The sequence below is a fragment of the Gopherus evgoodei genome, chromosome 2 (assembly GCF_007399415.2).
Source record: "Gopherus evgoodei ecotype Sinaloan lineage chromosome 2, rGopEvg1_v1.p, whole genome shotgun sequence".
Lineage (NCBI taxonomy): Eukaryota > Metazoa > Chordata > Testudines > Testudinidae > Gopherus > Gopherus evgoodei.
The window spans coordinates 22,677,228-22,700,887 of NC_044323.1; the positions used below are offsets into that span (position 1 = coordinate 22,677,228).

General features: G+C 38.3%; 1 protein-coding gene across 1 annotated transcript in view; it reads left to right on the forward strand.

The window, feature by feature from the left end:
* Positions 1 to 1,185: 1,185 nt before the first annotated feature.
* Positions 1,186 to 23,660, forward strand: part of WDR37 (WD repeat domain 37) — a 65,811-nt gene continuing 43,336 nt past the window's right edge. Inside the window, 5 exon segments of the mRNA XM_030550139.1 lie at positions 1,186 to 1,478; positions 12,453 to 12,630; positions 18,476 to 18,572; positions 22,210 to 22,305; positions 22,468 to 22,532. Coding sequence (XP_030405999.1) covers positions 12,493 to 12,630; positions 18,476 to 18,572; positions 22,210 to 22,305; positions 22,468 to 22,532 — 396 coding nt within the window. The 5' untranslated portion in view covers positions 1,186 to 1,478; positions 12,453 to 12,492.

The window sequence follows — 23,660 nt, forward strand, 5'->3', positions numbered from 1 at the left end:
GTGCAGGGACATGGAACAGCAATGCTGGGTAAGGTTGAACCACATATGAAAAATTATCTTCCATACCTGGAAGGAATCATTTGGCTAGGAAATGTGTAGCTAAATGCGATCAGCTTTATTTCAGCTTGTGGATCGTCTCTTAGCTAATCCCAGATGCTTTTGTTTGCTTGTAACCTTTAAGCTGAACCCTCAACAAAGCTATTTTGGGTGCTCAATTTTTGGAATAACTTTTAAAAATCTAGCAAAAGCCAAAGTTCCAGATGTATTTTCTTCCTTTTTTGATTATAACAACATTTACTTTTTAAGAACATGACTGGATTGTTGGTGTCCTACAAGGTTTGCGCATATGCTGTTTGATTAGCTAGTGGCAATAGCTAATTTCCTTTGTTTTCTTTTGAGTTCTTTCTCAGAGTTTGGGGGGGGTAAAAAGGGCTTGAGGGTACCCCAAAGGGAGACATTCCCAAGTGCTCCTTCTTGGGTCCCAGGGTTAGGGTTTTTTTTTTTTTTTTTTTTTTTTTTTTTTTGGCAGTTGGGGTTTGGCAGCATTTACCAAGCCAAAGTCAAAGAAAAGCTGTAATCTTGGGAGTTTAATACAAGCCTGGAAGGGCAAGTATTAATTTTTAGAATCCTTGTGGGCCCCCACCTTCTGCACTTGAAGTGACAGACTGGGGATTCAGCCTTGACAAAGTCTATAATGCATTTTACCCTAAAATGCCTGACCCCCCACTCTCAGTTAATGCAGGATTTGCCCAGGCCGCTAGTATCACCTGTGATTTTTTTCTTCTAATTTCTCTTTTTTAATATAAAAAAAGATATTGTTACACAATCTAAAAATTAAAAAAAAAACTTTAAAAATATATTTAGGAAGTACTGAAACTGTTAAAGCACTATGTATGGTGTAATGAAGTCTCATTTTCATATCTAATTATACGAGAGTTCAAAATATTTCCCCCCAACTCATCCCCATAGCAGCAAAAAAAAAGCAGCATGAATTACTCTCTCATGTGCTCAATGCACGCACAGCCTCTGGCTCCGCACGCGCACGCGCACACGCTGCCCCACTGAGCTGCACAGACAACAACCCCTCCACCCAGCGAGCCGCTCCGCGTCTGCTACAACCTTCCGCCCGAGCACTGCAGACACCGAGCTCCTACTCACGTGATCTATCCCGTTGCTGTCTGTCCTTCGGCCCGCCCCGCTCTGTCTGCAAGCTACGCTCTGCGCAGCCCCCCCCTTCTCTATGGTGCGGGAGGAGGCGGCGCTTCCGTTCGGAGCCGGATGTTGGCGGGTTTCTCTTGCGAGCGGTTTCTTGGTTCTTCTCAGCTCTGAGACACTTCGGCCCCCGGCCCAGCTGTCACCCCCTTCCGCGGGACCTGTCCGCTTCCGCGCTAGGCCCCGGCGCCGCCCGTCCTCTTCTCCCGTCTCCTCCACTTCCTCCGCGGCGCTCACTGGCGAGTCGGCCCGGCCGCGGGTGACAGGTGAGTGCGGGGCCTCGGTTCCCCCTCATCCTCCGCCATTTTCCCGCCCACGGAGGCTGCCCCTGAGTGGGGATGGGCGAGGCGGCTGGTGGGGGAGGATCTCAGAGCAGTTCGTACCCCCCCTCCCGGCCTCCTTTCCCCGGGACACGTTCCCTTCTCTCCCTGCGGCGTGAGGCCCTCCCCATTCCTCCGCGACACAGGGGTGGGGCGGGGCGGGGCGGGGCTGTGGGCACAGCCGCTTCCTTTCTCCTCTCGCGGATCGGGGTGATGGTGGGGAGGTGTCTGAGCGGGCCCTGGCTGTGGGTGAGGGGCGCGAGATCGCTCCATAGTGGGGTGGAGGGGATGTCGCTGGGGGGCACTGCTAGGGCGGCACAGGTGCGCTGAGCCGCGGGTGAGGGACATTGCCAGCGCCCCACGTGCTGTAACGATACGGGTTTTAGACAGGTTGCGGATGGACCCTGGCCGTGCCCTGTGAGCTCTTCACTGTGCGGGGCTATTTGATTTTACAGTTATTGCCCTGAGCTGCAGCAGTAATAACCTCCCCATTTCCCCATGATCAGGGCTGAGTGCTGATCACATGCCCAGTGCGTGAGGAATAAGTTGATTTGAAGAATTTCCATTATTGTATTTTATCTGTGAGTCAAATGACTGTTACAGATTCCACATGCACAGCACAAGTCACATGCTGCCACTGCTCAGTTAGCATACAGTACAGCAGGGTCATCAGGAAAATGTTTATGGACCCAGGCAAATTATCACTCTTCCCAAGGTGACATAAAGATCTTTTAACTGTGTTTATAAATTAAGCTTTTTAAAGCTTCACCAGCCATGTTTCTCCCTCCTTCTCTGGAGTGGTCCCTTTCGAAATGAATTTCCAGGTGTTATCAGCATGTTTAGGTGTTTCATTTTCTTCCTAAAATTAGGAAATAGAAAAGCTTTATACAAAGACTAGAATAAGTGTTGTATTTCAGGAATTAATGCAGGTATTATATCCCTAATTGTTGTGTTTGTGGCAAAAACTTTTACATGTCTTGTCTTTGACAAATTGGAAATGCTATCAAATTCAAAAGTAGACACTTAATTGTAGTCATCATTTTAATACATCCGTGGAAGGTTTATCTAATGAACTGGCATAGCTCCTTTGAATTTATTTCAACTCCACTGAGTAAACCTTTCAGGGAAACATAAATGTGTGATGTTAAAAATATTCCTTCATTACAGCAAAATCTCATTTCATTTCTATATAACAAGTAGGTTTAAAAAAGAGTACCCTTTACTATGTTTGCATGATAAAAACTTAGTTTCATCAGTAACATACTTAGTTTTAGGAAGCTTCCAAACTGCACTCACTTTTCTGTTTTTTGTGTGCTCTTTTACAGCTTGTATAGGTCAATGCATCATGCTAGGAAAGGCGTATTTACAAACTGGAACCAAATTAACTAAATCAGTTTTAATTAACAACTTTAAAGTTGTTTCAATGCAAGTCTGTGTGAAGTCTTGTTTCAAATAGTGTCCTATTCTGATTTAATTTAAATTGGGAAAAGAACAATTTAAATTAAACTGAAATAGAAAACTCTTAATCTGAAATAAGTATCCATATGTAGATTTGCACTTAAACTGTGAATTAAAACTGTTTTAGTTACTCTGGTTCCAGTTTGAGTATAGACCAGCCCTTTGTGTCTTAACAAACGTTAAATGTAACTTTGTCCTTGATGTGCACGAGGACAGTTGTTTGAAAGCATGGTAGCTGGTTTTAGTTAATCCAAGAGATTAGTGTTAACCATGACCAGCTAACGTGTTCTTAAAGATCACTTGTCCATGTCTACACTAGTTAATAAATTATTTATCATGTTAAGTAAAACATACTAGTACTGTCTAATATAATATACTTCCCAGTGGAGCTGTGGCCTAATGCTGCACTTCATTTTAAAACGGAGTTTGCTTAAATAGATTGTGTGTACTGAAACTGTTTTGTTGAACATGAGATGAAGTGGTTAGTTTGGAACAGAATACTTTATTCACATCGTAATACTTGCATAGCTTACCAAAGTGTAAAAATGACTAAATCCTAGGATCTTTGTAATAATACAGAAATATTCTTTTCATCGGTAGATCTTAAAGTGCTTTGTAAAGGAGGTATGTGTCAGATGGGAAAACTGAGGCACAGAGGGATATATAGACTTGTCCAAGGTCTCCCAGCAAGTCAGTGGCAGAGCTGGGTATAGAACCCTGGTGTTCTAAGTCCCAGTAAGATGCTCTATCTACTAGGCCACCTTCTCAAGCATTTGTCAGGAGAGACTCACAGTGTGCTAGGGGTTCTTCCAGTAACTACACTGCTCTACAGCCAAAATGCTTCTGAAATAAATGTAGTCCAACTTTACTAATTCTGGGTCACTGAGAACGAAAATGATGCTTAAAATTGTTGATTGGCTCTAGTTTTCAAGATATGCTATTGGGTCAGTATATACGACCCTTGACTTGGGAATGGCGGAGGATAAATGAGTTATAAAGGGAAGGGATCTCAATTTAAATCAGAAATGACTAAAATACATTTTTGACTGGATCGATGAATAAATCTATGACTGGGTTTGGACAGTAGTTGCTTTTTAGGCAAAACAATGAATGATGCAATCTGAAGCTGGTATTGTGTCACACATGATATGAATTGCATCATGTTATTCCTAGAAGTCATGGATGATGCAATCATAACGAAGCTTACATCACTCTGCTGAACAAATTGCCCTATATCAGCTCTAGAAATCATACAGTGTCGTGCTCTCTTCTTTGTCAGTGTTTGATTTTGCAAAGGGACACATTTCTGTTTAGCCAAAGAGAGCAGAGATGCCTCGTACTTGTGTGAACAGTGCAGATAACTTCTGCTATGTATGTGGTGAAGTGACTTTTCCATCACAAAAGTGCAGTATAACCAGTATGGTTAAGAAAGCCTATCACTATTTTGGCTGCAAAATTGGAGATCAGGACAAGAGGTGGGCCCCACACATATGCTGCAACACTTGTGCAACAAATCTTGGCCAGTGGTTGAACAGGAAAAGGAAATCTATGCCTTTTTCAGTGCCAATGATTTGGAGAGAGCCAACAGGTTATACCAGCAATTGTTACTTCTGCATGGTGCCTCCAGTTGGGAAAGGGGTGTCTAAGAAGAAAAAGTGGACTGTGCATTATCCAAACATTCCATCAGCTATACGCCCAGCATCCCACGGAGAAGGACTGCCGGTTCCTGATGTACCAGAATCTTCTCACTTGAGTCAGACGAGGAAGAGGAAGAGGATGAAACTTCTGGTCCTGAACCATCAATGTCACAGGACCCACATTTTCTCCCATCCTCCTCCTCTGAACCACACCTCATAACACAAGGTGAACTGAATGACCTTGTCAGGGATTTGGAACTACCCAAGAGTAAGGCAGAGGTGTTAGGCTCCAGACTACAGCAGTGGAATCTCCTGGCAGGCTATCAGGGCAAATGGAGCCCATCAGTGCTTGCAGACTATTGCTGGACAGTGACAAGAGATGCTCCATTTAATGAATACAAGAAGCGCTGAGTAGACACTGAAAAGGACTAAACTATGTACATAATAGTTTTTTGCCTTTTGTTTCATAATAAATTTTATTTATATAACCCTTTTGCTGATTTTTGAAGTGTTACATAAAGAGGACAGGTGAAATATTATCATGTAAAGCAACCATAAACACATGAAAAGACCTAGGTTTACAATTTATGATTAAAACTCAACTATCTACACAATATACATAGACATAAAATGTAAAAACTTAAGTATCTTAGAAACAGTAGCCAATCAGTTGTTTTAATTGTCATAATTGAATTCAGCACATCAAAATACATAATAAATATCACATTTTATCTCTGAAGCAGACGACTTCTCAAAAATTGTAGACCAGTGCTATTGGTCATTGTTGTCTATTCCTGATTCATTGATAGATGTTACATTATGTGGTGTTGAGTCTACAGTCTTTTCATAATTTAAAGAGCAGTGCTCAGTTTGGATGTTCTCTGGATTATGTTTGACCAGTTTTAGAGTTTCACTTAACGTTTGAAGTTGGAGGATTGGCATTGCAGTGCTTATGTGTGCCACTTGAATAGCATTTGAGTTTTTGTGGTGTATAATGGATATGTTAGAGCTCTTACAAATGCTTTGAGACAAGGTGTTGTATAAATGTTGGATTATTCTTGCTAGTGCTTGAGTGAGCTTACTGAGAAGTATTACCCTTGGAAAGTCCGTGGTGTGTGTGTGTGTTTCAACTGTTTAACCAAGAAAACACAATAATCCAATAGCCAAGTAATGTACACACACGAGGTTTATTACTGTTAGAGATTAGTCTATTTTAAAAAATGAAATCTTAAGAGCATAATAGCAGTTTAGCTACTGAGGGTTTTCAACACCTGGATACTGTTTATCCAGTACCTAACACAGTGAGGTCCTGGCCCATGAATGAGATGCCTAAATTCTACCCAATAAGAATAACAACTCCTCAAATACTCATAGCTTTTGTATTCACTTGGATTCCTCATTGCTTCTTGATGGTCAAATAGCTGTAGCCATTTAAAAAAAGAAAAAAAAAAAGCCCTTTTCTGTTTGATTTACAAGAAGACTGCATCCTACTGTTAGATTTGCATTGTGATGCATAAATTTGAGACATCCAGAATTGTTTGGGGGGAAGTAGTTTGTATCTTTCTAAGAAATTAAAATCTGTTGAAATAGCATGGAGGCCACTTAAACATATCTTATTGGAATATCAGGCAACGATTCACTGAAAAAACGTGCCTTCAAAACTCTTGTATAAAGTTATCAGGTCACTGCGAAAATGTCATTAATATGAACTAGTGTGCTGTTGAATAGCTCGTGTTGTACCTAGGGAGGTGAGCTTTATTTCTGTCAGTTAAATTGAAGCAATAAAGATGTGCTATAAATTTGTCTACAGGGTAGATTTAGAGATTTGTCCACTGTCAGTATATCAAAATTTTACATTTCTAGGTCTAGCTGTTGTCAGAGTCTAGATACTGCGCTGTGAGATCTTTTTTTTTTTTTAAAAAGCCTTCAACATTTCTGTATTACTATTCCAGGTGAAAAATAATCCCTTGAGAGAGAATAAATTCATACATTTAAAAGGATGGTGTCACTTTGCTTTACCGTGGGAGGCACTGAGTTGGTATCAAATGAGGTAGAGCATTAGACTGAATCTCAAGAGACCTGCCTTCAGTTCCTAGCACAGTCATAGACTTGCTGTGTGTGACCTTGGGCAAATAATTTAATCTACCATTTGTGTCAGTTCTCCATCTATGAAATAGGAATAATAATTCCCTGCCTCCCATATAATTATGAAGCACTTGGATACTATGTTGATGGGATCCATATAATTGTTGTTATTGGGTGACAAACATATACTTCAGATTTCAGCTAGGCTAATGAAAGTTGGAGCCCTGAGATGGGTCTGGGGCAGTATTTTCTGTCTCTTCGGCACATGGACTTTTCCCCAGTACATTGCACTTGCACTTCACGGGTGGGTTCTCTTCCTGTCTTTCACATTAGCCTTTGTCTAGTTGGCTGAATCTTATGGCTAGTAGCTTCCTAGTTAACTTTTCAAGCCATGGCATTTATAAAATTCATAAAAGTCATTTGTCAGCGAGCCTAATGGGAAGTTCACAATTACCATCCCTAGAGAAGTTCCTTATCCTTCTAAAAGTAACCCAATACTGGAAAAAATGTAGTAGTTTGGTATAGCAAGTAAATATGTTGTCACAATAGCTACTGAGAGTTTACACTATTACTGTCAGGGTTTTAAAGAAAACTGCATGTTAGTTATGCCATAATAAACTGTATGTTTTGTGTATGTAATGTTGAAATTGACATTGCCTGTGTTGCAGTCTACAGTTTTGTTTTCTAAATTATAATATGCTACAATGTATGTTGAAACTAAATTAGTCTTGTAATAAGTGTCAAGTAGATTAATTATTTAATCACTCTTACAATGCTTATCCTTAGCTTTAGCATTGCTACTATGATATCTGATATGGCATAATGTTTTAAATGTGTATTGATTTAGAAGAAACAACTATTCTTTTATCCTAAAAAGCCAGTTGGCCTGACTTTCAATCTGCAGCACGCTTGGAACTCCCACTGAATTCATGGGAGCTGCGAGTGCTTAGTTTCCCTGAAAATCAAGTGTTCACAGAGTACCTCAAAATGAAAGTGGTGTATTCCCTCTGATTCCTAGAGCTATATGCACACTGAGAACATATCTGCATAAGCTAGGAATTAAATTAAAAACTTTTAATTTCAAAATCAGTCACATATATTGAAAGGCTTGCCAAAAAATAATTAATCACTCTTATTTTCAAACGTGACCTGTGGGAAAACAATGACTGAAGTGTTTGACATCGACATATTTCATGGGACTTCATTTTAGCGATTATCCTCCTGTTCAACAATAATAAGGAAATTTCAGATCTAGTTTATTATGCACTGCACACTAAAATAGCTAGTTATTATTCTGAAACTTAATGTTTGATAGGGAGATATTCAAAAGTACTTAAGGGATATAGGAGCAAAAGGTAATGGGACTATTAAGTTCTTTATTTGCTTTTGAAAATCTTCCTCTAAAGTATTCAATATCAAAATAGATCGAACTTAACAAAATTGAGCAGGGAATGAGGAAAATGAACTTGGTTCTTAGGTAAAAGAGATCTTGCTGTAAACTCTTCACATTCTCCCTGACCTCCTCCCTGTTTTTTTCCCCCAACTCTTACGTTGTTTTGAATGAACAAAAAAGGAGATGCAGTGCTTTAGTCATTCCATCTGCACTCTGACGCTTCATAGAACGAATTTCCTCTCTGGCTTGTAGCAACAAGCTTTCCCCTTGCATTCTTTCCTTGCATTACACAACTTGTTCAACTCCTGAACAAAGAACAACAGAGAAGAAACATGCAAGCAGAATAAGCTGATTGTTGCAGTAAGTTACTTTCTGAAAAGAATGGAAGTCTAATTTTAGTTTGCACCTTCATTTGAATTAGTGACTGCCGCTTCATCACCATAGTTCAATAAAGCACAACAGTAATTTGTCACACAAATTTATTCAGACTCTAACAAAATACTGTAACTGAGTCAATATATAGTAACTTTCATTACAGCAAGGTAGGTGATAGAGCTTTACTTTCTCACATTTTAAAATGTTTATTAGTTGTATCAAAAAAGGATAATTGAAATATATGAATAATATGGCATTGTAAGAATAGGTGATTATTCACAACATAGGCTGTACTCTAGAGTACATCATATGTCCCTGCTTGTGCTGATTGGTAGCAAATGAGTTTGATACACATCTTTATAATGTCAAGGCTTGACAAATCACTGTGGGAGAAAATACTATCCAGGCATTTATTATAATACGTGAACTGTCCCAAGCTGCTTGGCAGAATGAGTATAGATACTCATTGTGCTGATTTTTATAGTACATGTGTATTAGCACTCAAACAGCATTCTAGCTGCATTGTAAACAATATTGCATTATTAGATACCGCTGCTGTTTTCAATACAGAGTTTGTTTGTTCTTGATCAGCTTGCCCCCCTTTTACACTAAGAATTAGCTTGAGAAGTTCCATTTGGTTTGGGACCAGGGTTCAGGAGGCAAGTGGATCATTGACCCATGCTGGCTCTTCAGCCAGGTAGCACTATCAGCAGAGGAGAGATGGGTGTAGCTCTTTTTTTCAGAAACCATTGATAACACTCCTTGAATCAATAGGAAAAAAAGCCAATATACTTGACTAATCAGACTAACTACATAACATGACAATTTTAAGTCTTTCTTCTTGTTTGGGTCAAATATGGTGCTTAGTATTGATGTGTGTGTTTTGTTTTTTTTTAAGTCTGGCATGTTTTAGTTACTAAAGAGTTCAAGCTAAAGATGTGAAAGACTTCAGTTTATGTGCTGTTTTACTAATCAATATTTAATATGGTTTTCATAGGATATGTAACATGACACTGATACTCTGGACAGGTAACTTTAATTGTTTGAAAGCATTACCCAATAGGGGGCATCCAGGTAACTGCCAGTAATGAGCACCTTTATTGTTTTATGCTGTAGGATCATATTGCCAAAGATCTTTTTTGTGAAGCCTACACCAAAGAAAATATAGCTTATATTGTGATCACGTTTACCTTTTACAAAGTTGTAAAAATGATTTTTTAGTTAAAATGTTTTCATATTTAAAACATTTAAAGGGATACTGTCAACTTAACTAATTCAAACAGTCAATTGTTTAAACAAATCTTAAACCAACACATATTATTTAAAATTAAAAAAAATTCTTAATTATCGGTGTTTTTGTTGTTGTGCTTTGCTCCTTTAGTAAAGGTGTTTATGGTGGACACGGGAGCAACAGCAACTCTGAATGTACTTAAGCCGATCCCTTCTGTTTCCCCTCCCCTCCCTCTGTATGCACATGCTTGCCTGCTGCCTCTTCAATGTCACCTTTGCTCCTGCTGTACTGGTAAACACCTTCATGCAAGGGCTTGGGAAGAGTGCATGTGAACTGTCTCCAGAGTAGTCCATGAGTCTTGTGGTTGTGCTGGTGCATGAGAAAGAGTGTGTGCAACTGATCATCAGTGAAAGTGTTAGAATGCTATCAAGTGGACAAAATAAACTGAAATAGTAGAGACATGTTTTCCTCTAATCTTTCAGTTATCGTAATATTTGTAACAGTAGGTACACATTCTTCAGAGAATTCTTTCTCCAAGTTGACTGTATCAAGTTATTAGTCTGTTTTTTTTTTCAATATGAAATGTATTGTTATGCAGCTGCCAGAACTAGTGGGGGAAAGAAGTCTAGAAAGGACTGTTGTGAGGCAGTCTGTAAAGACCTACCAAAATGAAATACCTTGGCAACACAATGGCAGATAAAAATTAATAAGCCAAGATAGTGCACATTGAGGGGAATAGCGTAACCTCAGTGCTACAATCTAGGCATCCTTGTTGATCAAGGACAGTGACTCAAAGTGAAACATTTAAAACTGAAGAAAATAAATTGTTGGGTGTATCTTAGAGTTGTTTGCTACATCAATCCTATTTTTATATGTAACTAAGTTTCCTTTTATGTGATAAATAAAAAAGGAAACTTGGGTGAAATGAGAAACATCCTACACAAAAGTACAGTTCTCTCCCTCCTCCATGCATCCCAATGATTTTGTGAGCTTGGTTGTGACTAGTTCCTTCTAATAAACCACAGACAAAAAAGAGTGAGGGGGCAATGTGAAGTACCCAGTGAGACTTAGTGGAAGTATTTTAGTGAAGCGAAGATACTGTTGTAGCCTGGGTTTTATTTTAGATTCATCGTGGGTTTGGTACTGAAAGACAATTTAATGGGACTCATAGAACTGAGATGATGCATCAAGGGGCCCGAAACCTCTAAAAAATAATCTTTGTATTTTAAATAAGAAGAGTGAGTGCGTGTATGAGAGAGAGAGCATTCAAGCCTTAACTAACAGTTGGAGTCCATCAGATTTTTTTTTAACTACAGCCCGTTTTTTATTCTTTTTTTTAATATATATATAAAAAAAATCAAAGCAAATTGAAGGACATTGTTTACTTAGCCCATAATACTTTTCAGTAAGTTACTTTTGTCATTGGCTGACTATCTGATAATGTAGGATTTAAAAATGCTGAAAACCAAATGAGTTAACATGTAATCTTGTAAAGAGTGTGACGGTGCTCATTCCTAGCTTGCTCAGGCTTTAGTATTTTGGCAGATCTGAAACTGGAGATGGCCATGGATTTGATTTAATTTTTCTACTGATTAACTTCTTTAGGAAGTTCAGTTAATAGCTCAGCCTTAATAGCTGTGCCAACTCTGCTCCCCTTTTGCTATTCTTTGGGTTGTGATTACTTTTTCAGAAATCATTAAGGCTGGAGAATGAATAATGTTTTCAATTACCTCAATGTTACATTATCAACAAAGTTTTAAATCAGTGAGAACTTTAGATATTTGAATTGCTTTATAGTAAAACTGAGATTTCCCAAACTTAAATGTTTTGAAACTGATACTTAAACCAGTTTTAAAACAACTATTATAATTCCTGGATTTTTTTCAAAATTAAACTAAATCTTTGACAGCAAAGTATATTTTCTCCAATAGTTTATGCAATAAATAATTTGATTTTCTTAAATTGAGAAACACCATGGGTCATGCACAGTAAATTTAGCTGAAGAGATACTGTCAGGTATATAACTTGGCTTTTGTTTAAACAGCCTTATGAAACCTAATATTTATAGAAATGTTTTGACTAACTAAAAATTAAATGAAATTGACTATAAACAAATGTGAAACTGACAAGGCTAGTTTCTCGGTACAAGCTGAGTGAATGTTGGAAAAACTAGATTTTCAAATTTTTCAACCTTATTTTAAATTACTAGCATTAGAGGTAAAAAGCAAGCATGCTTATGGAATTGTGTAGACTAACAAACAGTGGTTTTATGTATTTGTAACCTGACAGTGTCCCTCAATTATCAAGTCCCTGTACTTTCATTTTCCAGCTGGGTTTTAACTTTGCATGCATTTCAGTGAAATACAATATGAATATTGGTTGTTTCCTGGAAGCATTTTGGAGCTATCTCTAGATTTTAATTTGGGAAGTGGTTAGTAATCACAAGATAGTGAAATTATTTTTTTCATTTTGTGGAGGGTTAGTAACGAATGAAAAAGTGCAGTGTAATGTGATTCCATTCTCTGCTTCTAATTATTCAGATGCATATACTTAAACTCTTAAAAATTAGTTACTTAAATTACAGCTGTAACTTCAATAGAAATCAGTCCCTCCTGGAAGGGCTTAATGAAATCTAAAATAAAACTAGAATTCAATAGACCTAAATGTTTCCATTCCAAGAAATAATTTTTACTGTGGCCTGTTATGTAGAGCAAATTGTAATGCTTAATGCTTGTCCTTAGTTTATCATAGGCACCTCAGTGAAGTTATTTCCTTGAAGTAATGCCCACAGAAAGTGGAAGTTTTGCAACTGCTCGGCAAGCAAAGCAGAAGCGCAAATCTCACAGTCTTTCTATACGAAGAACCAACAGTTCTGAGCAAGAAAGGACGGGATTGCAAAGAGAGATGTTGGAAGGGCAGGTAAACTTAACAGATTGATATTCAAGAACTAATTTCTTAAAACTCTTTACAAATAAAGAATGGAACTGTCTTATTTCTTTGTGTACAAAAAATAAGTACAGACTTAACTCATGAAGAATATCTAGTTAAACTGGAACTTTAAGTGGACAGATGTTAATGGAAAAACGTTACAAATTATGCTGTAATACCCTACCATAAAATAAATGCCCGGAAGAACATAGCCTAGCCACATTTATTGGAAAATTGGTTTTAAAAGTGAAGCCATGTTAAAAACAGTTGGTACAAATCATGCTCAAGTATAAATGAGATCATTGTGCACTTCCTTTAGGGCAGGGAATGACAATCCAGGATTCTTGTGTAACCTTCATTTACCTGATAACAGATACAAACTTGACTCCATTTTAACCTGAAGTAATTTTGAATGCTTTAGTAACGCACTTTTTCAATACAAATGTAGAGTTTGTAAGGAAATGGGGTGGGAAGAACATAATGTAAGTAAGTTCCAACAGCCATTACTTCATATACTGGGTAATATGGACTTGGCAAAGAATATCAAACTTCTAACTGGATTGTCCAGGACAGATGACTTTTGAAATACTAAAAACAAAATATCAGAAAAAAATCTGGACTTATTTGTAGTCACAAATCTTCAAAGGAAAAATAGGTCTAACTGTGCGAGGTTCTCTGAAAAGTTATCCTCTCTGAGGAGACGAAGGTATATTGCTTCATTTTGCTAGACAGAAGCAAAAATCCTTGTAATCAAGCCCATAATGTTACTCATTTAGAGTTGGTAACAAGCTTTTTCTAAATTTTGGGTTAGTTTGTAACTTATTTCTAAAGAGACCTGTACTGTGTTTAACTTTATAGTTAGTCTGTATTTTTTCAGCTCATTATATAAACATCCATTTTTGTGTGTCATATTTTCCGAAGTACTGAGTAAGTAATGTCCTTTCTGAGACTATTTTTGTACCTTCCTTCCTTCCTGATGTAAGCAAGCAGTGATAAGTGACACAGTTGAGATACTGGCCTAGCAGAGAGGGCACATTGGGTTATTTTGGATTGCTCCAGGCATGGTCTAAAAGCAACCAGGACAACAAAGGCAAAGCTTGAGGGGTTAAGAGCTGCTGACAATTTAACTTTTATATGGTAAAATATTAATATAAATTAAAGATGGGTAGTTTTGTTTAATATCAAAGAATACAAACAGTTAGTAGGCTGTTAAGCTAAGAGTATGCCTACACAATAATGTAAGCCTAGGGTTAGTGGGACTTGAGTTAGCTGACCTGTGGCTTGAACATCTACATTACATTTTAACCCTAGCTTAAGGATTTTCTGACCTGTACTAGGGCTCTTCCTTTAGTTGTAGGCTCCTGGTAAACTTGCTAAACTCTGCTGACAAGCACATGTGTGATATTGTCTAATAGCTGGTTTACATACAAACTTTTAATGAAATCTGTTTCATAAAACAAATTATTTCAGATCAAGTCTGTGTATAGACGCTTTTTTATTTCAGAGTAAAAGTGGTTCAAGTCATTTTTAGCCAACTTGCACTAAAGGTAACTAAATCTGATTTAAATTCACATCTTTTGTTTCAGTATAAGTTTGTTTGTAGACCAATTTGATTTGTTTCCTTTCTTTAACAGTTGTTCTTGTCTATCCCCAGTCTTGTCGTAGATTGTGTTGGGACATTAATTTTTTTGTTTGTACAAAACCGAAGTAGTTTTTGAGGCTAGAGGTTGATTAAAGTGGCGCACATATTGGGTCATCTAGTCAATCCCCTTGGTATCCTGATTAGATGAAATGTTATTATTTTATTAATAAATATTGTAACTTGTTCCATTGCTGGAATTTATCCTCCCCCCCCCCAGTATTACTTGCTCCGTCCTCAGTGATTGCTGACTGTAGTGACTTCACTTCCTGATTGTGTTCACTTCCCCACCAAGTGAAGTAAGCTGTTGTTGCCTCTGGAGAAGCCTTTTATCCTCAGCCTAAGCATTCAGATGAAAAGCTTTCTCCTTAATAGCCTTTGAAGCAGCTGACGGTGTAGCCTGTTGGTAGTGTCCTTTTCCCTGCTGCTAGGTAGCTTCTGACCTAAATTTTTTTTTACAGTGCCCTTATTTTATTGTCAGCTTCACAGCAGAAGTTGGGACTACATTCACTTGCTTTTGTTGCCTGGCTCTGTTTTCCTTGTACCTGATTCAGTCTACTCAGTGTGCTCTTTGTAGCTGCTTAAACTAGGAAATAGAAGTAGAGGTTTGAAATTTAAATGATTAAAAATTTGGATTTTGCCTGTTCACTTTTCTTTTTATAAAATGTTTTGTGATGAATCCCATTCTGAAGTTTGCAAATTGAAACTTGAGTCTGGAAGTTAGTTCATATTCTCAGTGTAATTGTGGCTATGTTGCACATATTACATACCTTAACCTAAACTCATCCAGGTGTGCATAGCATGGACCTGTAGGTGAGTTAATGTTGGATTATTTTCAGTTTTCAGCCTTAACATTGCATTAACATAGGTTTATGTGGATTTAAGAGATGCTGTCACTTGGTGGTCTTTATCCTATTTATAACATGTCTTGCTGGTTCGCATTTTTTCCAGAGACAACATTATTTGGAGTGTCTGATAAATCTATCTTTGGAGAAACTTAAGTTTGCTTACTTTTTACTGGCAACCGGGACACCTGGTCAGGCAGGCGATTGTGGTTTAAGGGCTCAGAGTTTTGAGCTATGCAAATTATTTCCCATCTGCCTAAAACACCCACAGGTATTACTAAATTTGCTCCTTTATATCTTGAGTGTAATAATTCTCACTTTAGTGAAAACTTCTCTAAAATAAAACATACAGCTGTCAAACTGAAAATGTAACACAATTAATAGCTCACCTTCAGTTATTGTGTAATAACAGAAGAAAGGAAAGAGAAATGTCTCTGCCATAGTGCAAGGATGTTTTACAGTTAGACACATAATGAATTGCAAAACTGTATATTTGAGGCTAGGTAGCTGATTTGCATAATCATGGTGTATAGCTGTTTTTTACACTGTTCTGGCTATTTGTAATCCTCCTTCTCTAGTACACTTTTTTGTATTTAGCAGTTCTAAGTAGTTTGTCTTCAACAGGAAGTTGCTTCAGTTTCACTCCATCTAAAGAGATTCTACCATGTATGAGAGAAGATGAAAACAAAAAATGTCCTGTAAAACTGATGAAAGTGAAATGATATCTTTTAAAGAAGCTAAATCCTTTTGATTCATTACCTACTTCCTTCTGTTTTACTCACCGTCCTCTCAACAAGGCAGCCAAAGGACTTGGTAGCAGAATTATTTGTATTAAGAACAGCACATAGAAATTCTACTGCTCAAACAGAGTGTGAGAAAATTGCTTGTCCCAAAGACATTACTATCTAAATACATAACACATAGAGTGGAAGAAAAAGTACTATGTATCCCCATGTTGCAGATGGGCCAATGAAACAATGAGATTTGCCCAAGGTCAATACGGGAATTCTGTGGCAGAACTTAGAATTGAACCTAGATCATTTAAGTCCCCGTCCAGTGCTTTTACTACAAGAACGCCCTTCCTCTCTTGAATAACTGTTGTATTTGTGTATACAGGGGAGTATCCCAGCTCGTCTATTTGAATTCAGTTCTGAATACAGTAAAGAAATGTGTTGCATTTACTATGGAGAGAAAAGCCTTGATCTGTAGAGAGGGAAGGAGATTATTAGAAATAATGAGATGAAAGGAGAGAGGAGATAGAGATGGATGATGGGTGGCCAGAATAGCTAACTGTTCAAAGTGAATGTTTTTTGAAATTTGGCAACCCATTTTGTTTTATATATATTAAATTTGATACTTTTTGTTTATTACAGTTGGAGAGTACTTAGGTTGATAAACTTCAACTTTTTTTTATTCATTTTTTGTACTTTCAAGATATGACTACTTCATAAACTGGAAACACCTTAAGCTATAATATAACATACACACTTTTAATTTATAAAAGCATTTATACAGGAAAAAACAAGCAACATCTTGGTATAAATTGCCCTCTAGCAGAAAATAAGAAATTCATTTAACCCAGCAGGTTAGATATTTGTCCTTTACAGGCAAAACAGCATGAAAATTAAGCCATTATTACGTATGTGTAAAATACAGCCCAAGAGTTTTCTTGCATGTGTTTTACATTGCGAATTCCAGTTTTTCTCTGTACTGGAGAATGGGAGAACTGCTGAGATTGATTTAAGAGATCTGAAATTGGTGCTGTAGTTTCCCTTTTCCAAAAGGAGGTTTAGTCAAATTGTTTATATTTTTTGAGTTGTTTGTTGAAATCTGTTTAACTGAAGACTCCGGATTACTAGATGAGAAAGCTCTTTCTGAAAGACTAAACATCTTCTCCCTTTTAAGTTAGGTCTGGGAAGCTACACTTAGATTTCAGTGCCACCCACACTTGTGAGTCTTGTGTTTTTGTTGAAAGTTCGGAGTATAATTTTCTTATGGTGGTTAACATGGGTAGGTTTTGGGGAAAGTTGGTGGGTTTTCTCCCCTTTTTAAATAGAGATTTGAATGAAGAAAATTTAGAAGGTATTAAGATAGCATAGAATGATACAAAAGGAGCAGTGGGACAGGAGGCTTGAACAGAGTGACGGTAATGCGGAGGAATAGGAAAAAATGAGCAGAGACATGGTAGGCAGGGGATAGCTGTGCAAAATCTTGAAGCCGAGAATGAGGAAATTTTGATGTAGAAGCTGGAAGGAGACTAGTAGAAGACTTGAGTGAGTAGTGTTAGTCATGGAAAAGAAGATTTTTAGCTACGGCATTTTGCATAAACTTGAGCAGAGCAAGAGGGGCTATAGTAGTCAGTGTAGGAAGCAAGAATTTTAGCCATGGAGGTGTGGATGACTGAGTTTTTGAGATGTCAGGAAATCAGATGTGATTCTGTTCAGGTCTCTCCCTCCACGTAGAGGCTGTAAGCAAGTCACAAGTTGAAAACTTGGGTAATTAGGAGGATGGTGCTATCAAATGTTGTAGACGAGGAAAATGGAGTCCAGTTTTCAGCTACAGTGTGTTTGGACTGGTGCAGAAACATTACATGCTAGATTGGCTCCATTCCTATTCCCTTTCTTTCAATTCAACTGGAAAGTTTATCTTGGACAAAGAAAATAAACTCCCTTCTCTTCAATTTAATTTCCAGTTTTCCAGTTGTTATAATGCTGCATTATTTTGGGGGTGCCAACACTGCTGGAGAATGTTTTGTTAAAAGCAAACTTTCTTTTGGAATTTAGATGATAAAATCTCATGCAGCCAGAAGGGTGTGAGTTGACAATAGTTGAACTTGTGATTCCAAGAAGTCTTGGGGTTTCAGGCTTTTAATTATTACAGTTAGAATTACTTGAAGTTAATGTTTTTTTACTTTTGCATGTGTATCTGCTGACTTGCTCTATTAAAAATGTAATAAGAAATTAAAATATGTGGTGGTGTATGTTGCAGAACTTCATAGGTATTGTTTAAATAAAGCTATTCAATCAAAATACCAGTTAAAAATCTCAGGTCACCACAATGAAGCACCATATTTTGTCTTACTCTTCAGCATCAGACTAAGTGAAAACATAAGCATGCTACACAATAGCAAAATAATTTACATGTTAGACTGTGATTTTTCGCATTGCAAGTTTGTGCTCTGCTAACAAACTAGTTTTAATAAAATAATTTCTGAACATTAATGATTTTGGTCCTCAGCAATGCAACATTCATATTATATCATAACATCAGTATTTACAGAATTAACTGCTGATAGTTTTTTAAAAAGTAAACTTAAAACTTGGTATCAGTGTTAACATTTTTTCCCCTCTAGGATACTAAACTTCCTTCATCTGTTCGGAATACGCTCTTGGAGCTTTTTGGGCAAATAGAGCGAGAGTTTGAAAATCTTTATATTGAAAATTTGGAATGTGAGTATGATTTTCTTGTAACCTGAAAACAACTATGTGGAATTAGATTATAGTAGGGGATTCATTGTGGTCATAAAATATTCTATATGCTAGAAAGTAATGTACTCTTATTTTGGATGTTTCAAACAGCCCAAAATCATATCCCTAAATTGGAGTCTGCCCCTTTTCTGAAAAAGTGCCTTGGGATCTTTTCCCCAAGGAGTTAGGACTCCTGTTGTCTTACCTGAAAGACAGAACTCTGGCAGCATTGTGCTCCTTAGCACCATACTAGGGAATTGTTTCAGTATTGATTCAGAAGGGAAACCTACTGTCTCCCATACCAGCAGTACAGCTTCCTGCATGACACAGGTGTTTTTAGAGGTCTCCAATCAAGGTATTAATTGGACCTAACCCTGATTAGGTTGTGAGATCAGATAGGATTATAGTTCTAGAATGTCTACAGGCTCTTATTTGTTGTTAGTGTGGGCTACTTTAGTAAAGAGGATTCACAGTACGTATATTAGCATTATGTAATACCTGGGGTTTCCTGATTAGTTAGTGTATTATACACACAAAAAATTAAAAGAACATTGTTGCAAAGTCAAGCATGCAAAAGTTGGGAAATGCCTAGGGTCTTGTTGGAAAAAAAAGTATGTGATCATGTAATTTAAGACTGCATCATAATGCATATACACAGCTCCTTGTTTCCAGCCATTGTGCCCAGCCATTTGCAGTTTCCCTTCCCAGCTCTTCATCCGATCTCTGTCCCTGCCCTGGCCTACCATTATGTCCCATGCATGTTCCCCATCCCAAACGTCTCTAATTTCAGTGTCCCCCCCCCACACACACACACACATACACACACTCCTGCACTCACTGTCACAGTCTCCTTGCTGGGGCTTTCTTCCCCAGTTACTCATTTGATACGTCTCCTCTTCCACCCACTGGCTCCCGTCCTACTCTCCATGTCCAGCCAGTCCCTCCTCCCTTTCCCCCCCGGGCTCCTTGTGCCAATTCTACTGAAACCAACAGGTCTGCTTGTGTCTCCCTCTACATTCAAATCAACCAGCTTTCTCCTCCATGCTCCTGAGCCAGAAGAGTGTCATTGAGAGCATGCAGGGTGGGGGAGGGGAGAGTGTCCCTCCAGCAACTCAGAGCTGTAGTTTCAGGGAAAGTCCTGCTCAGTTCTAGGCTGGAGACTGCCCATTGTGGACGGAATCTTCAGGGAATTTAGCTGCTCAAATCTAGGTTTCTACTGGGTATGTGCAAACTTGCTATTTTTTTTCCAAATGCCTGTAATTTGGGCCAAATATTGATGGATTTTCACAAGAAACAGCAAAACTGTACATCCCTGGCACAAAGGCCACTCCACCAAATTGAGGTCCTCTGCTCTAAAATATGGAAGCGTTAAGAGCTTTAAGAGAAAAAGGTTCTCAGAACTTGAACTTGGGCAAAACATATTTTTCCCTGGCCTTGTTCTCTGAAGTGGCTGAATCATTTTGGCTGAAATTTTCTAATAAACTTTAGCCTGAAGCAGACACCAGGCATGGAAACTTCAGTCGGGCAATTAAGTTTGACAAAGTTATAAACAATTGAAACACGTGTTTATCATAGGAAGCATTGGGTAACCTTAGTTAGTGGTTGCTACCAGCCCTGCTTATAAAAACTGTATAGTATAAATGGTGAGTGTGGTAGTTTAGAGAAGTAATGGTAAAAGTACATTGCGCAAGACTGTAATGCACACAGTATCGGAACACTTCAATGTAAACATATTAAATATATAGTACAAACATCCAATCCTTCTTTAAAATAAGTTAATTTTAATTAAGTTAATCTTAATTAAGATACTTCTAGGAATAAAATGCATTACTACTGGGAGAATTCTGCGCCAAAAATTAAAAATTCTGCGCACAATATTTTAAAATTCTGCATATTTTATTTGTCAAAATAACACAGTACAATCACACCAGTTTCAATTATTTTTGGTCATTTATTTTCAAATACCTATCAGTGAGTGTGTCTGTAACAAATACAGACGACAAGGTTCAGGAAATGTTTTTGACAAATTCCTTACTAGGCATATTAATACAGAACTGAGTAGTAATTCATTTAAACTACTGTTCTGTATTGTATTTCCTGTACTCCACAAAGCAGTGCAAAGGCTGGGAGGAGTCAGGGGTTACAGAGGAGCTGAGGGAGAGGGAAGTAAATTGCTGGGAAGGACCCTGGGTGTGAACTTGGAAGGTTGTTTGGTATGGGTGGGGAAAAGTATGGAATAGGTGTTTTGTGAAGAAAGGGAGGGATTGTTAGGGAGCTTCCCTCATGCAGATCCTGGGTGACCCCTAGCCTCTCCCATTCTGTCAGGCAGATCTGCCCCTGTCCCCATGTGTTCCTGCATCCCCATATGTCCTTGCACCCCCTGTCCACATGTCTCTCCACCCCAGTCAGACACCCACTTCCTCCATCCCCATGTGGCCCTGCACCCCTGTCCCCATATGGCTCTGTACCCCCTTCCCATGTGTCTCTGTGCCCCCACACAGCCACTCCCTTTTCCCTACATGTCCCTGAACCATCCCCCCCCGCCACCATGTTGACCTGCACCTCCACTCCCATTCAGCCCCTGCCCCAGTCTGTCCTCCCCCACTAGCCCTTATGATCCCCGTCTGACCCCTCCACCAGCACTCCCATGCTGTCTGTCTCTCCATAGCCCCTGTCTCCTGACCTGTGTAGAAGGCTCTAGAGGCTCTTTCTCTTCCCTAGCTGGCTGGGAGCTGCTGTATTCTAGCACCACAGCGCCCTATGGTGGCAAAAGGTGGAACTGCAGCAAGATTTTCATAGAAGCTTTTTTTGAGCAAACAATTTAAAATATGGCTCATTAATGATGTGTATACACAGTAGTGCAGAATTTCCCCAGGAGAAATGAGTGTTCTTGTTTAATCTTATTAGCTTCAATATGCTGTTGCCCTGCTGGATCTTTTTGATTTTCAGCAATGCACTAATTTCAGATGAATAGCATACAGAAGGAAAAACTCTGCTTTATAACTTAATAGAACCTAGAAATGACTTGCTATTTGTGGATGAAATAACTGCTGTGAGGCCACAGACTTCCATTTACTTCCTGAATTTCCATTTTTTGAGTGGAGTTAGTTTGATCATAGAATCACAGACTATCAGGATTGGAAGGGACCTCAGGAGGTCATCTAGTCCAACCCCTGGCTCAAAGCAGGACCAATCCCCAGACAGATTTTTGCCCCAGATCCCCAAGTGGCCCCCTCAAGGATTGAGCTCACAACCCTGGGTTTAGCAGGCCAATGCTCAAACCACTAAGCTATCCCTGCTCCCCATGGGTTCTACACACATTACAGGTATTGTCCTGTTAATGTTCAGTCACATCTGCTAGCAAACCATAATGAGAAGTGACAAGATTATTTGGCAGTGTTTCCTTGGAACCTGGGTTAAGGTTTATCTTTGGTTGGGAAGTTCAGCATGACATTTTGTCTTTGTTTAAAACATGCAGACTGCTTTTATAAGCTCATAAGAATCTACGCTTGTGACTCATAAAATAGATGACTTAATACCACAAAATTCCTTAGAGTACAGTATTTTAATTATCTGCTTTTAATTGCTTATTTATATTAACTTTTTTTGCTACTGTTAGTACGTCGAGAGATCGATACACTTAATGAGCGCTTAGCAGTTGAAGGACAGACAATTGATGGAGCTGAACTGAGCAAAGGACAACTGAAAACAAAAGGTAAGATAAATATTAATAAATATTAGGTTTTCTGTAGCTTGCCTTTCATACTTAGCTTTACAAAATTTACAGTTTAGTTAAAGGGAATTAATACCATTGCACAAAGAAGTTAACAAACCTGTTACCCGAAATATTTTCCTTTGAACTTATTTGTCTCAACAGCCAGTCATAGTACCAGTCAGCTTTCACAGAAATTGAAGACGACTTACAAGGCATCTACCAGCAAGGTATGAGACAAACTAAACCTCTCCTTAATGTTCATGTGTACTTATGAGACTAATGTGGTTGTTTTTACATTATAACATGTTGTGTGTTAAGCAGTATAGTTCCCTTTCTAAATAAACATGCCTAGTAAAGAATAGTATCTATCTTGGATTCAGCAGTTATCCCTTCAGAAGTGCTATACTAAACTTCTGTAAGATATGATTTTTAAGAAGGCTAATAGAAATTGGAGTGTGGGGGGGATTTTATGGCAGTGTAAACTACAAAAGAGTTATTGTATTTTCATGTTGAAAATACAGAATTAAATAAGTTTTGACTGTGAGGACTTCTTTGGGAATGACCTCTAAAACTATCCTTAGAAGGCCTTGAGTTGAATTAATTTAGTGTGGTTTTGAGCTTTATCCTATCGCAGGTTGTCTATTCTTGATCTTCAAGTATGTGATAATGGACAGGATCCCAACGTCTCCATCATTCTCCTTTCCAATTGGCAGATAGTGCAAGAAGGGGTGCCTATCTCTCTGCACAGTTGCCACAGTCTTCCCATTTATGTCCCAACTTTGACATTTCTCTCCATTTGTAATCTTATTTTTCTGTCAATCTTGTGTGTTTTATCTACTCGTGTTTTGTCCCTCTCATTCCCAAACCACTAGGTGTCTACACACTGCTCTTTTTTTGCTTGGCATGAGGATTATTCATTGGTAACTTCCTGGGGAAGGGCAGCAGAGGTCTTTGCAATGAAAAATGGTGCCTGACCTTGTAGATAAAATACATGAACTGTTCCCGTGGTTAGCTTCATTATGTGCTACTGTGGGAGTATAGAGGCATTGTGGGAGGTTTTTACAGGAACCGTTTACTATTCTACTTGGAAGTGTGGGAACATGGATACAGTATGGTGAAGCTTATGCACCTTTTTCAGGCCCCACTCTCTTCACTGCTCCCTTTTCCCCCTTGAATTAGTCTGACAGTCTCAAAGGCCTGCCAATAAGCTGGGAAGACATTAGTATAAGAAAGTAACTGCTAAAAATTAACACACTGCTAATTTTTTGGGTGAGTCAAAGTTAACATTTTTTATGTAATCTAGATAAATAAAAAGTAAGTAGATGCACTGGGCTGACTTTAAAGTCTGTATTTAA